Below are 16,121 nucleotides of genomic sequence, written 5' to 3'. Positions count from 1 at the left end.
CAGTATCCTAATCTTCCATGCTGAATATGGCGGTTTCTAAACTGCTGAAAGTCTCTACAGATACTGTGTATCTATACAAGGTTCAAGCCTGCTTCTGAAAAAAAAGTTAGACTTCTGGTGAAAGATAAAACTGACATATTTTTATTGGAATTCCTTGCATGCCCAACATCAGCATATTTAACACTGAACTCGTGTCATCACATAGTGATTTAACTGTATGCGAAAGGACATCATATAACTGAAAGAAACAGCACCTTGGAGTTCTAAAGATGTTTCAGTAAGGTAATTTGGACCCAAAACCAGATTGCAGTTGCAGTGTTTCTTGATAGCACAAACAACTATGCTTTTTACCCAGAGCATTTGTTAGGCTCCAGCTTTTTGGCTTAAAGTCATTCTCAGTGAAAGTCTTAAAGGGCAGGATCTCTGTTTCGGATAAATTGGCAAGACATAGCTGTTTAAAAAATGCTGATGCCTTTTTGGAAGGCAGGACATAACAGCTATAGCAGACCTTTTTTGGGGGATGTATGTACAGATTTGTTAAAAGGCTTTAAGACTGTTCTCCTGTGCCTTTGCTTATGGCAGATTTGGTACTGGGGATCAGCAGGTAGGAAATTCTAGTTTACTTCTGTTGGAGTGAAAGCTCAGTGTTTCCTGTTTCAGTTTTGGTGCTGGTTTTTTTCACCTAGTATGAATTGGGCCAAAACCAAACACTGACCTCAAGGAAATGAGTTCCAAGGCATGGGAAAAGAGGAAGAGTTTTGCATCTTGTGAAGGAAAAGGGAGAACAACTTGATTGTTTTTTATTTCTTTTTTTAGTGCTGAGCAGAAAAAAAAGCAAAATATATTCTCCATGGAACTCTAGTGCCTCAGTGCACATACTAAGAAGTCAAGAGCAAGGGAATGGTAAAGACTGTGGGGAAGAAAGGGAAGAAGTTGCTTATTTATATGAATTGTACCTGATCTGTATTGGCTATACAGCTCTTCCTTTGAATGCTTGTCACAGGGTGCTTTTGACTGTTTAAGGATGTTACATATGTTAAGGCATGAGCACTGAAACCAAAGAGCCATAGAATTGTTACCAATGGTGACTGGCCCAGCCCCTCTCCTGTGACCCTGAAAAAAGCATTGCTTACGTTCCTTTTAGCTGCCTGACTGAGCTGGAATAAAACCTCTTACCTTTGGGGTGTTCTTTGTGGGGAAAAAGTCTCAATTTACCTTTAGATAATTTCTTCTACGCTTCCATGGGCTTGTCCTAGGGATGCTGTTACTTTGGTATCCATTCTTACTATGTTGTAGCTGTTGGGTTTTGATTTCCCTGAGAAACTTTAAATCTGGTGTAAAGGAGGTAGGACAAGTACCTACTTTCACCTCTGTTTCAGGGGAAGGGCACACTCTGTAAAAGTCTTCACTCAATTCAGATGTTGCACTGTCAGTATCACATCCAGGATGTCAAAATCGAAGTTTGGCTTCAGAGCTACTCTGTCTAGATAATGGATTTTAGTGTGGTCACCTCTCCTGGATAATTCAAAGGGTGGGTCTTGAGAGGAATTTTACCTGCACCTGTAACCAGTTTCTGGTTTTAAAATAAAACCCACCTCCAGCATTGGAGTGGAAAGTTCATCTGACCTGTCTCATACTTGCTCTGAGACTTGCTCCTGGCAAGGCTTTTTCGGAGAGCTCTGCTATGGCAGCATTGGTGTTGCAGATTTACTTCTGCTTGCTTTTGCTGACCAAGATTAGAGATGGGGTGGCCATTTAAACACATCTTTTTGTTTAAAGCTAAATCACTGCTTAATATCAGTGATTCCACTTCTGGTTACCGTCTTACTAAGCAGCTCAAATCATTGTGAGCGTAACAAGACTGAGCAATCTTTCCCTTGGTTTTGGATGCCTTTTAGCAAGACACTCTGGATTCAAGGTGTTTGTGCACACTCCCAGCCAACCTGTTGTTGCTGAATTCCCCCAGAGATTCTGAAGGCTGTCATGGTCTAGAGTGACATACACAGGTTTGTTTTGCTTACGCTGTAAATGCCTGCATTGATTGCATGTATAGCCGACATCTCTGAGAACAGCTACAATACATCACCTTTCCTGTTGTCCCTCTAGTGTGCCTAAACCGTATTCTGTCAGAAGTTGCTGAAGGTGGAAGGGTTATGCATCTTTGTACCCTTGTACAATGGTACAGCAGTTTCCTGCTACAAAGGAAATATGCCTGTAATGAAAACTGGACTGAGTTTGACAATTCTTTTTGCCATTGTATGATAAGATCTTAAATTACTGACTCTGACCTAAATGAGGCGTAAATATGCATTCATCAGTTTCATGAAGAAATTGGCAAAATTGGTGACATGCTGGCAGTGAAATTGTACAAGAACTACTAATAGAGTTGATATCTACAGTGTTGTGACAAAAAGGTTTGGAGGTGGGGAAAACTCCTTTGCTTCCTTATTTCAAGATGTTTTGTATTCACTAGTTTGGCATGCATAGTTCTCCTGCAAAAAATTTTTTTAGTTTAAAAATTTTTAGATATTAGCAGTTCTTTTTTGCATAAGAAACAATTATCATTCATTTTGCCCTAAAATGACTGGTGTTAGCTGTCTTGAAACATTGCAGAGGATTGTATGAAGGACAATTCAAGCCTTTAGTTACCATCTTGACTTGAAAGTTCAACTGCTTGTGAAAAATGATTCGGTGAGGAGCTTGGTATAGAAGGCTTAAATATGAAGATAGCATATATTATAGGCTACAGCTAACAGGCTTTTTTACTGTATTTAGTAGCGGTTTTCTTCAGTAACAAGCTGTTGGATTTTTTGCAGGTATATTGATTGATTCGATTGAAACATTTCATCAACTAGAGCATTGTAAAAACATTCTCTTAAAAATTATTCGCCATAGCTTTCTTTAGGAGTATCTTCCCTTTTAATTACATAGCAAGGTAAGATGACCAAGAGCTGTATATGTTCAAAGAAAGATTTAAAAGGAAATTCAAGATTACATGCCATGGTTTTTTAATATACTTGTACTGTCAGCATGCACAAAACCACGGAAACCTAGGAATAAGAGGAAAATAGTGAATCTAGTAAATTGGAAGTCACACTTTTAAGCAGAGGGGTTCCCTGATTATGAGTGTTGTTTCCATGGATGTTTCTTTAAGTGCTTTGCTGCCTTATGCTGTTTGTGTTGATATTGTTAGGTCTGAAAATCATCTTGTGGTCTGTTGCAAAAAATTTCAGGCTTATTTCTGTTTTGAATTATTAAGAATTGTTCCTGAATTTCTTTAACATGTTAAGCAGCCTGTTATTTGTAGTGTGTGCTGATTTTAAATGCCTTTTCTGTTTTTGCATCAATACATGCTTCCCAGCCTTCAACCAAAAGCAGTCTATTTTCTTATCACGTGGTTTCAGACTAATAGAAATTTTCATATTTTTCACTCCTAGCCTATATGTGTCACTGTTGTGTTGTCCTGCACGTTTTCACTTCATGTAATGTGTTCATGGTAGTCTTTGCAATAAATTGAGTGTGCTGAGGAAACAGTATGGTTCAGAGATAGTTATAATCCCAGTTCTTGCTTGTGTAATGAGTATGCTGCAGAGCTTTCTAAAACATGTTAGAACAGACATTAGTAACTTATTAACTAAAACTTGAATATGCTTTAGTAATTTAATGTTTTGCTTATTTATTTGCTCATGAACAGACCACAGATCTCTTTAGTCTTCTCCATCATTCTAAAACCAGTCCATTACTGGCAGTAGGTATGATGCCTAACTATTATGCTGAACATAAATTAACTGCAACTGTAATTGACAGTACTGCTAGTTTAGGCTGGGATTAATCTGCAGATAGTATAAAAATAGTTTAAGAAATGAAGTAGAGAAAAGGAGACTTTTGAAGCAGTTGGCCCACGTTTTGATAATATGTCTGTGTAAAGCTATCCTTTAAGTATTAGCAGTGTGGGAAACATGCCTGGCCCTAACATTTTTGTTAGGGAAAATATAGGTTTGGAAAGATGGCAAACATTGGTATGTACTGGTAGTACCTAATTCTTGCAAATTTTTACCTGTTCTCAGTTTTTACGTGATACTGAAGAAAGTAGGATGTACGCCTTAACTGGCTTCTTTCAGTACTGTCATTTGGTCTTCTCCGTGTGAGGACCTACCAGCATTGTCTTCATTGACTGATGCTTCTTTATTGGACATAAATCTCAAAATAATGCAATAACATGAATTCTCCTCTTCCCTGAGAAAATACCAAGCAGAGTTAAGCTGTTATAGAATACACTATACCATCTAATACTGAAATGATGCTGTTCTCATTTCCCTGGGTAATTTTGGAGGGATCTTTTTTACGTAGTTCACACAAGCTTCCTTGAACACAGCGGGGGTTTTAGACCCGTCATTGTCCTGCTATGAAACACAGAAGACAGAGCTCCCAAGGGACTGTAATTATCAGGCTCGTCTATTAATCGCTTCAGCAGAGATTCCCTTGGAGCACCTAGAGCTCGAAAGTTAGTAGGTGTTGCTACAAGAGAATGCTGAGGTAGTGAAAATTCCTCTGTATTGTGTCTCATTGTTTCTATCAGTTCAGCTTGCAATGTCCTTTCAGGTCTTTATTTCAAAGAAATAGGTTAAATGCAATCTGCTAGCCTGTTCCTTGCAGCCAAAGCCATCTGCAAATGTTGAGGTACGATGAAACTTTTCTTTTACAGAACCGGATCATTCTCCTTTCATTGTTTATGCTTGGCTAGTGTTTATTTTAAAAATAATTGTTGTTTGAAAGCTGATAGGAATAACTGGAGAAAGATTGACATGTGTCACAATTGTATGCTGTTTTTCAAATACTCCTAAGGCAAAGTGGTGAGAGGAATGCTCTCAAAAATTAGTTTTATCTGTAATTTCATATCTATGTACTAAGTATTAGTATGATAGCTAAATTTAATTGTCAGCTTAGGCTCTTTGGATGTTATCTTGCATGTAGGTCTTTTCATGTTTTCATGAAACTGCAGAGATAGTTGGGAGACTTAAATGCAAGTATAATACCTGAAATTGTATTAAACTCTGCATTGTTTGTCCTACTTAACAGGGGAATGAGGTGACCAGTGATATGCCATTTGGGACAGTTCAGTGTTGATTCAGCCCAACTGGATCTGACTTCCACAGAAACTTTGGGCTAAGCTGTACTGTGCCCCACTATCCCCATGCAGCTCTTGTTCTGGCAGAGGGACTAAAGGAAACCCAGTGCACTGTGTGTGTTTATTCCTTGCTATTGCAACCCCATGCTGCAGAGGCAACCTTAACACAGAATAGTCCATCCTCCAGCCAAGTTTATTAGCATCAGCTTGTCTTGGTGTTTCCCAGAGCCCTCAGTGGTAAGAAAGTGGTATAGGGGAAACTCCAGTTGGATTTGCAGGGACTTCAAGCTAAAATACTTCTGGAACCAAAGCAGTTTTAGAAAGCCAGAGCCCCATTTGAGCAGTGATCTATCTGAGTCTGCACTTGAGCTGTCTTTTGACAAAGACTTCTTTGTGTTCATGGTATTGGTATAGGATCTGAAACCTGTGTAATCTGACCATAGGTAACCAGAAGATAGTTATTTTGACATTTTTGTAGTAGTTTGGCTCCTTACAGGTACATATTTCTCATTGTATAAAAGTACTTGGAAATTTATTCTGCCCTAGTAATGTTTATCTAAATTATTAGGATGAGAGCACAGTAGAACATAATTCATGTGTTTTTCTTCCCCTGCTGCTAATAAGAACAATGCAATGTCAAGCTAATGATAGAACTAGCTGTCTTACAAAATGAGTGCATTAACACTTCTTTTTTCTTCTTTTTTTTTAAGTGTTTCCCAGTATCTTCTTTTATGCATTAATTTTTAAGGTAACTTTTATGGAAGCTTTTCTTTAGTTTTCAGTTCCTCGAGTATTTCTTAATACACTTAAGCAATTTTTTGCAAAACAAAATATAGAATCATTCTATGATTCTAAGATATATTGTTGTAGTTTTGGTGTTATCTCATGACTCTGCTGCCATAGCTGTCTGTGTAGCTTAGCTTCCTAAGCCTGTTGCTGTTGCCTGTTGTCACATAGCAAATGAACTGTAGGTGCAGCTTTCCTTGAAAAAAAGCCCAGAAAGGAGTCACAAGAACTTTTGTATCTTAAATAAGGTTCAGGCTTTTAAAGCAAGTTCTTCAATCTCAATAGGCAGTATAAATATTTTCTTTAATCCACAAACAACATTTGTATGGTATTAAGCAATGTGTCTTTACAGGCTTTTTAAAGTGTTAAATATATGAAATAGATTGATTGCAAAAGTCAGAGATCTGCGTTTCCTGAACTGACTGGACTAAGTTGTTCTTAATATGGTAGGATTGAACAAGTAGGGTTTGAAAAGCTGGTTTGTCTTTTTGTGAAAACACTGCAGTAGATTTGTAGTACAGACTGTAAAACCACTGTGGAAGCTGGAAGTACGTTTCTGAAACTCAAGTTGTTTCAGAGGTTCATCCCCCACCATCACATGTGGTAAGTGTTTGTCACCATCCCACAAACCACTTCTGTCACGCAGTGAATAAGCAGAATTAAACTTGAGCTTTTCTAATAAGAATGGAACTTAAGGCCTTATGAATGTAGTTCTTTAAATATGATGAATCATGAATATACACTTACTTTTTGACCATTTTGTTCTTAAAAGAATATATAAATGAAGATTTTTGTGGTACCAAAATAGCAGTTCCAGTGAATATGCAAATGTCATGGAAGCATCCACTGTTATCTGCGGAGGCAGTAGGCTGGATCTCTCGTGTCCCTGCTGTTGGCATCCGAATATCTTCTGGGAAGCCATTTGGCCGTTTACTGACTTAACCCAAATGAGTGCTGCTTTGTGCTGTAGATAGTTGTTTATTATGAATTAGCATGAAACTAGACTATGACAGATCTTACTGGCTATCTTGTCATCAACTTGCCATAGTCTGAACAAAATTCTTTCTTCTTCTGCCCTGTCACTACCCCTGTTCTGCTATTGAGTACATTCTCCTCCTCCTGGTCGCTCTAGGCTGTAACCTAGGAAGCACTGAATCTCTTGCATCCTACAGCAGGCTGTGTGTGCACATTGCAGTAGCTTTCTGCAGAAATTTTCTGTTGCGTGTAGGATGAAATCTTCTGCCGAGTCTGGCACTCTTTCATTCCTGTTGTAGTTTGTTCAAAGCTCAGTTTTTAGAATTCTTTCCTTACTCTTTAGTCAAGTTTTTCTCTTCCAAAGCATGAAGTAGATACTATTCAATGTAGCCGATACTACTGCAAATCATTACTCTCTTTGATTGCTCTCAGGACTGTACTTATCTTCTATTACCCATGTCACAGCACAGCTGACAAACATGCATTAAAAAAAACCATGGATCCTAAAGTATTTGAGGAACAGATGTGTGTTAAAGTCAACCTGTATTTCATTTCCAGTCTTTGCCTTGGAGCTGGGCTACGCTAATCCTTCTTTCCAGTCTGCTTAGCAGATTGTACAGCTATTGAATCATGCAGGGGAGAAGGCTATGCTGAATTCTCATAGCATCACTTTCTCAAAAATGAATGTTGGTACTAGTCACTCTAGCCTTTTTGGCTTATGAGAGGTCCTAGTTGTACCTGTGAAAGTGTGGGGTTTTTTGGTTTTTTTTGTTGCATGCCTTTAAACTAGGCTAAAGCTAAAAGGATCATCATCTTAGGGTGCTTTTTGATACCTAACCTTTTTCCTGTATCACTTCCTCAAGTGCGTGCAAAATAACTTCTGCTTATACTCATGGATTTTAGTTGTTTTTTCTCTAAACTTCTTTCTGTTACTTTTTCTAAGCAGAGTCATGGCATTTATCCCTAAAGATCAGTAAAATGGGGGAAGAAACCTCTCAAACTCACAACCAGGTTGAGATGTGGAACAATATACAGAATACATGTCTGTACTTGGAAAGTATAATTGTTTCTCTTAGTCGTGTGTGTCGTCACCTCCCCCCCCCCGAATTAGAGGCTTATAGCCTATTTCAAACTGTTTCTCAGTCTTGCAATTCTTAGCTGATATAGCTAAATTATGTGTATTTATTTTGCTATTTCTAGACTCCTGGTTGTGTCCAGGCTTAGCACAGGCAGTATTTTTTATTTTGACACAAGTAAGGGCAGTGTTATGTAGGACAGTATGTCTCCCATGTGCAGTGGTATTCTTTACATCTGTACCATGTTACAAATCGGGTTTCTCTGCCTGCTGTGTATACAGGTTATGTTGTGAATTTGTTTTTAGTGTTGCAAAGATGGTGTAGTCTGAATGGAAGCTTCCTGTAACTGTTTACATGTCTTTTCAAGAATTGAATCTTCTGATTCTTCATTGTAGCGATGTTTTTCAGACAGTATATTTAGTACTTCAGTCACTGTGTGGTCAGAGACTTACTGTCCCACCTCCAAATATTTACTGTTTTTTCTTCATTGACTAAATTGTGAGTTTTTAGAGAGCAATGCACTTTAAGAAAAAAAAACCCTATGTGGTAGTTCTATTACTCTCTTTAGTGTTCAGTGATTTAATCTCTGGTAAAGTCCTCAGAGAAGAGAAAAAACATGTCTGAAAACTGGTACTTCTTGATTTGCTATTTTATTTTACCTTGCCATTGTTTTTGCTCTGTAAATGCCACTTTTATAGATTATTAGATGCATATTTTTCAACTAAATTAATGCAAAGTTTTATCTAAATTTGCATATAAAATTTGCCAGTTTTCACTATATCCAGACAAATTTTTGAAAGTGTTTTTCTGTATGTAGCAGAAATGCTAAATTTTTTTTCTCTGTTTTCTTTTCCTTTTTTTACTGGAAGAATTCTTGGAGGACTTGAATTGCCAATTCATTTTTCCTTTTTTTAAAAAAAATTGAAGTGTGCAGTGAGTCTTCCAAGTGTTTTAGTAGTTTTAGAAGAATTAAGAAAACTGGCTTTCCATACAATCTTATTTATGATGTCTTTCTGCCTGCATATTGTTGTGTAGTCAGTGATAAAGATTGATATTTTTAACTAGTAAACAACCTCCTCCATTCTCCCCCTTCCCCGACAGAAAGCAAGCTATGAACATTTTGGGTCTTCAAGGATGATAATCAAGCATGAAAGAAGGAGGGAGGAGAACATGAACAACCTCTACCCTTCTACCTGCCCAGAATACCACTTAACGGAAATACTAAACTTCTCTGAAGCTATGTTCTCTGTTTTTCTTCTGATCATCTTATATACCACCACCATGTCAGTGTTGACAGAATGGCTGGTTTTGCAACCACCTAGCTTTAGCTGAAAGCCAGAGTTAACTGAGTTGTTCTTCAGGTTCCTTCTTAAATCTGTATGTTTACACAATCTAAAATAACAAGCACTGCTAGCTCCTCTTGGTTTTATTTGGTTTTTGTTTTGTTTTTTTTCCCCAAAGAGAATTTATACTCTTTTTTTTTTTTTCCTCCACAGTTTTAAGGTTGCAAAAGCCTAATTTGAGTGGGATGATAAAAGCTGTATTGCTCTTGTTATTTCCTAGGGTGCTGGAAGGCATGGGCTGGATTTTGTTATTAGAGGTTTTGACTTTTTCAAGTTTCTAGGATTTGAAATAGATAGAGCGAGAAAAATGACATTGCTGTGAATACAGCAGACCTCCTGTCACTCATCTTAATTGTGAATACCTTGTTCCTGAGAGGCATGGACCTTCTTTCTCTGGGTGAGCTTGAAACTTAACAGGAGTTGGGTGTTAGGAGTTGATGCCTGTTAAAAGTGGGATTTTGCTTTCTGTTCAGTTGTCAGTGTGTTGGAAGCTCTGTGTTTCAGAGCAAAGTACCAGCTGCTACCAGCTGTTCCTGTGCCAGCCTGCTCTGTGCTCTTCCTCCAGGTATTCTGAGCAATAACAGATTTTTCTGTTTCTCACAGGTATTCTTAATGCAGTGCATTTCCTAAATGCCCCTAACAGAGCAGTGTATTTCCTGAAGAAAATATACCTGTATTCCATAGTGGTGCTATAGTGGCTTTTCCAAAGTTCCATGTCTCATGATGTATAGAACTGTTTTCAACTTGAATGTAAACTGCTGATGAACTAAAAGTACTGGATAACTAGATTTTTAAACTTCATCATAGTGAATATTGTAAAAGGAGGGGGTTTTTGAGTTATTATTTTTGAGTAATCTACTTATAGTTGGGCAGGAGTGTTGATCTGCTTGAGGGTAGGAAGAGGGATCTGGACAGGCTGGATTGATGGGCCAAGGCCAACTGTATGAGGTTCAGCAAGGCTCAGTGCTGGGTCCTGCACTTGGGTCACAACAACCCCAGGCAACACTACAGGCTTGGGGAAGAGTGGCTGGAAAGCTACCTGGCCGAAAAGGACACAAAGGTGTTGATCAACAGCTGGCTGAATATGAGCAAACAGTGTGCCCAGGTGGCCAAGAAGGCCAACAGCATCCTGGCTTGTATCAGACATGGTGTGGTCAGCAGGACTGGGGAAGTGATCGTCCCCCTGTACTCAGCACTGGTGAGGCTGCATCTAGAGTACTGTGTTCAGTTTTGGGCCCCTCACTACAAGACAGACATTGAGGTGCTGGAGTGTGTCCAGAGAAGGGCAACGAAGCTGGTGAAGGATCTAGAGCACAAGTCTTATGAGGAGCGGCTGAAGGAACTGGGGTTGTTTAGCCTGGAGAAGAGGAGGCTGAAGGGAGACCTTAATTGTTCTCTACAACTACCTGAAAGGAGGTTGTAGCCAGGTGGGTGTTGGTCTCTTCTCCCAAGTAACAAGTGATAGGACGAGAGGAAATGGCCTCAAGTTGTGCCAGGGGAGGTTTAGATTGGATATCAGGAAAAATTTCTTCACTGAAAGGGTTGTCAATCACTGGAACAGGCTGCCCAGGGAGGTGGTTGAGTCACCATCCCTGGAGGTATTTAAAAGACAGGTAGATGTGGTGCTTAGGGACATGGTTTAGTGGTGGACTTGGCAGTGCTAGGTTAATGGCTGGACTTGATGATCTTAAAGGTCTTTTCCAACCAAAATGATTCTATGATGTTATGATCAATGAAGCTAATACCTAGTGATGTTTCTGCTATCTTGAGACTTGAAAATCTAACATAAATGTTTTATTTCAGAGGTTAAGAAGATTATCAACAAAATACAGAACAGAGAAGATCTACCCAACAGCTACTGGAGAAAAAGAAGAAAATGTTAAAAAGAATAGATACAAGGATATATTGCCATGTAAGTCTGATTTATGTTTTAAAAGAAGCCAAAGAAAAGTACTTGTTATTTTTTATGTATTTTGAATTTTACTGTTTAGTTATTACTGAGAAGCAAAATTGGAGATAATTTGCTGAAAGATAACTTTGATAAAAATTTTATTTTTAACTTGGAAGGAAAAGTAAGTGAACATTTGTATATTTTATTAGGAGAACTATCACTTAATGATAAAATGTATGCTAGGTCTCAAGCCATATCAAGCTGACATTTTCATTTTAGCTCGGAATAATCTAGACCTTTACTAGGTGCTTAACTGTATTTTTTTCCTTAGGAATATGTTATTCATGGTAGAAAACAAACAAATGTCAGCATAAACACTAGATGAAACTTTAAAGACTTTTAAGGAACCTGGTTTTGTGGGTTGAAGTAAAATAGATCTTTTTTGATTGTTTCTATACTGCAAATGGTGTCAGAGAACTTCCAGTGCTAGATTATCTTTGGTTTGTATTTTGCTAGAGCCCAAATGAAATTCAGTTTCATGTACAAACACAGGAAACAAGAGTCAGAGCAGAATTTAAATTTGAAAACCACCAGGGTGCGGATATAACCGATCAGTGGTCTGTAATGACAAGATTGCCTGTTACAAGCTCACTTTGTGTAGCTCATGAGGCCATGTATTTCAGCAGCTCCTACTGTGCTTCTCAATATGAACAGCCAACAGTGAGATTAAAGGATAGTCTCCTGACTAATGCTATTTTTCATATCCCAGATGATTAGCAACAGATACATTTTACTCTGCTTAGGCTCCTCAGAAGTGTTAGGAGATTTATAACCAATTTGAAGTTGAAAATGGTCTTAAGCATCATTAGCTTTATTACAGAAACATATTTTGAAATTGAAACTCCAGTGAATTACTGTGTGTTTCAGATTGTTCTGTACCTGTGTGCTCTGTTTTTCTAGCGCTGGAATTTTTACTGTTTATCAGTGCTGGGAGCAATACTTCCAGCAGCAAACTTTGCCCTAAAGCCACAGGCCCTAGATTGTTTAACAAGGTGAGCATAGTGCTTGCTGCTGCACTGAGAAGGAAAGGCACCTGTATTCAGGTTTTTCTGGAGGGTGTATGTGTAACATACATTACATGTGAAGAGTAGTATGGTACTAAGCTCAACTGCAGCAAAATCTTTTAATATCATTGGGGAGTTTATGTTTGTTTTGATTTTTTTTTTTAGTTGGGAGGAAACATGTTTAATGGATGGAGAGAAAAAGAGAAGGAAGTTGTTATTGTCTTATTATTAAGAGTTGTTACACTCTTTCTTCTGTGCTGGCATTTTGGTAGATCATGAACAATATAGCACAATCTTGGTAGCACCTAGGCTGAATTGATGAGACTCTTAATAGCCACTACAGTAGTGAATGGCTGCAGCTAGAGTGGTGGACGTGCTTTTCTTTCATGTACATAAAAATAAAACCTGAGTCATTGGGATCTGAAAGGGTACACAGGTAACAGTGGGGAAAATGAGCAAACCTCAAAGCTGATGCTGAGCACAATTGCAGGTATATTTTCAGTTAAAGCGAGAATATCTTCAAATATCCAAAGGTTCCAGCAATAAAGCCATGGGAGACCAGCTTGACAGAAGTGAAAGCCATGAGATGTTTTGGAGGAGGAAGGGGGATGATACTTTGCCTATCTTTTCTAAATCCAGAAAAGAACTTACAAATGTAACTTAATTGGAGATTAGTGCTGTATTTATCACAAATTGTTACTGCTGCTAGAGGGATCAGTACCTCAATACTATCTCAGTACTGGCTTCAGAATAAAAGATGTGTGCATGTTCACGTTACAGATTACTCAGCTATCCTAAATGACAGTTAAATGAAACATGGTGTTCACTGGTTACCTGAAGACACCAATTGGTAATTGTGAACTGACCCTTTAAGCTATGTATAAATGTCCAAGCACATTCACTTTCCTCTGAAGCTGGAATTTGACTGGTGGCAGATAGTGGCAGGCTGGAAATGTTGACATTTGGAAACTGCTCTAGAATTTTGGATCTACTGTGCTGGGAAGATAGGAGCCTTCAGTAGCCTACCACTTTAATTAGTCTGATCCACCATTTAAAAGCAATTTTTAGTATTCATTAACCATTGCATGTTATAGACTGTTCTTGCTTTTACATTATATATATGAGTGTAATACAGTGTAATATGTTTTAAGGGTTTGTCTAGGTCTTTATGTGAGAGTGCGTTGTCTTTATATCTGTGATCTAAATGTCTTGTAATCTATACTTGTGCTTTTTTAGGAAGCATTACATGGTAACGCAAACATTTTTTGCATGTTATCAGGATGCTGGCAGAAAATTTCACCATCTTGGGAGCAAGTATCTTGGAAGCTTTTTGGAGGAGCTTTCTGTGTAGAAATAACTCCTAGCATGTACTTCTTGTGGGCATCGTGCCCTCTTTTATTACCAGTAATGTTTTGACAAAAAAAACCCCAAGCAACCATATTTCCTCTTTTTAATAGACTTGTTCTTTTATTATTTTTTTTTCCCCCTCTTGGATTTAGCTCTAATAAATAAAAGTTTTAGCAGCTGTTCTGTGGTTGAAGAATTGACCCTGGGAGCAGCAAGTAAGAGAAATTGCTTGATCAGATGCTGTTCCTGCAGATACTTCTGTTCCCCAGTGTGAAGATTTTTTATTTTTTTTTAAATCTGGATTTCCAATTTATCATAATACTAAATTAACTGCATCAACCTTTATTGCAGAGATAGTTTGAATGATTTTTACATGCTAGGTAGGAAGTGTTGGTATCAACAAGAGCTGGGAGGAGGACTGGCCAACCACCCACCATCCTTCTTAGTAAGAATCATCAAGTTGTCCCTGTATTAAAGATGCATTTAATTTTTTTTTCAATGCCAGAAAGAATTCCAAGATGCTTAGTTTATTCCATCAACAACTAATAAAGGCTGTTTTTAAGACTACTGAGGATTTTGGTTTCCAAAGATCTGCTATTTTTATAAGAAGCTTTCTCTGAGACAGTAATGATTGAGGCAGAAACTTGAAATGTCAGAAACCCCAAAATGAAGGAGTCTGCTGCTTCTAGTTTAGAAGTGCCCCAGCAAAGTGCTTCACCCAGTGTTTGGGGGATAGAGGTCAGTCTGTGCCTGAGCAATAAACCCCAGTGCGTATTTCATGTTGTAATACTTGATGGACGCCTCCTTGGCAGAGACTTCAAGACCTTCCGACTGCTTTAACTCTGCACTGGTGTTTTATTCTTTCTGCTTTCTGTGAATGGACACAGTAAATGTGCCTTTAATTCTGACCATCATGATCTATGTTAATCTTGTGTCACTACAATTTTGATTACTTCTGATCAATTGAATTTTGCCTGTCTGTAATGAATCACTCTTGGAATTCTAGTAGTTGCTACTCTGTAAACTCAAGCATCAGAAGCACAAAGCAGTAGAAGCTTCTCTGCTTATCCCTACTTGAGTTGGTGGACCCATAAATTAAATCGAGTGACTTGCTTGTGTGACTTATCTTTGGGAAACGTTCTTTAATGCTTAATTTCTTCTATACATATTATATGTACTATGTATATCATATTTACTGTTACATATTGATTTACATGTGTTGTAATTATTGTTTAAAAAAAATATTTAAATTCTTCTTTTAGTTGATCATAGCCGGGTTAAACTGACCTTAAAAACTCCCCCACAAGATTCAGACTACATCAATGCAAACTTTATTAAGGTATGTATTACTCTTTAAAAGTTCTTAAATTCTCTTAAGGCTTTTATTTCCTATCAGTGCAGTTTTAATGTTATAATCTGAGATAAGAATTTAAAGATGTGAGGCAAGATTTTGTTTTAGTAGGGCTTGAATAAATTTGCAAACATGATGCCATTTATAAAGCAATTTTTAATATTACTCTTCAGTGTGAGTATAATATGAAATACTTCATTTTTAAGTGACAGGCAACAAAATTGGAACTTTATACTGTAGGAAAATTCAGATATGATTGTTTTAACAGGTGATACTGTTAAAATTACCAGATTTGGAGAGACTGTTTTTAGGGATAATGAGGTGTTTGACAAATGTTAATATGCACTTCTTGCTATTCATGGCAGAAGTGTGGCAATGGACCTATATCTAACAGTCTTAAAGAGAAGTCAGAATTTGCAAAAAAAACTGTTACACTTTTGTTTCAGAGTGTGAATATCTTGGGTTTTCCTTGTAGCCTTATTCTGATGCTGCTTCTGTGTAGTAATGTTTATTCAGATATAGGTGTTCATATAAATCTCGCTTCTTGAATGTTTAGCTTGAAAAGCTGAATATAAATGTCTTCAAGCTTGATGTAAAACAATTTTTTAAATTTTGGATTTCTGAAATGTGGTATTACTGGGAGGGGGAAATTTAAAAAGCATCCCCTTGAACAATTTTAGGAGAAAGACTTTCAAATTTTCATCATTAAATGTTTGAGTAATAAAGAAAACGCAGATTTAAAGGGAATCCTCAGAATCTGAACATACAGAAACTTAATGTTTCCTGTTACATTTCTGGCTGCACGGTAGCTGTTACAAACTTGCCCTCCCCTTGAAATCACCAGCAAAAATCCCACTAATGTAAATGGGACTCATATTCATTGAAAAAAAAAAAAAAGATATTCTAACTTTACACAATTATAACCTAAAGCTTTTTTTATTCAGTGCGGATACATTTTCTGTATTAATGGTTAATTTGTGCAATCCTAGGGAGTACATGGGCCAAAAGCATATGTTGCTACCCAGGGACCATTAGCAAATACAGTAATAGACTTCTGGAGGATGATATGGGAATACAATGTTGCCGTAAGTACCTACTTAAAACCCAAAATTTGGTATTACCTTATTTCATGGCACAGTGATTCTTTATCTTTTGCCTGA

The 16,121-nt window shown here is 37.6% G+C and overlaps 1 protein-coding gene across 1 annotated transcript in view; it reads left to right on the top strand.

Annotated features, from left to right (window-relative positions):
• PTPN12 (protein tyrosine phosphatase non-receptor type 12) overlaps positions 1–16,121 on the top strand; it is an 81,391-nt gene that overhangs the window by 23,564 nt on the left and 41,706 nt on the right. The window contains exons 2-4 of the mRNA XM_054840421.1: positions 11,112–11,220; positions 14,873–14,949; positions 15,951–16,046. Of these exons, the coding sequence (XP_054696396.1) occupies positions 11,112–11,220; positions 14,873–14,949; positions 15,951–16,046 (282 nt within the window). The remainder of the gene's footprint in view (positions 1–11,111; positions 11,221–14,872; positions 14,950–15,950; positions 16,047–16,121) is intronic.

Source organism: Grus americana, chromosome 1 (assembly GCF_028858705.1).
Source record: "Grus americana isolate bGruAme1 chromosome 1, bGruAme1.mat, whole genome shotgun sequence".
NCBI lineage: Eukaryota > Metazoa > Chordata > Aves > Gruiformes > Gruidae > Grus > Grus americana.
This window is presented reverse-complemented; position numbering and strand designations above follow the sequence as displayed.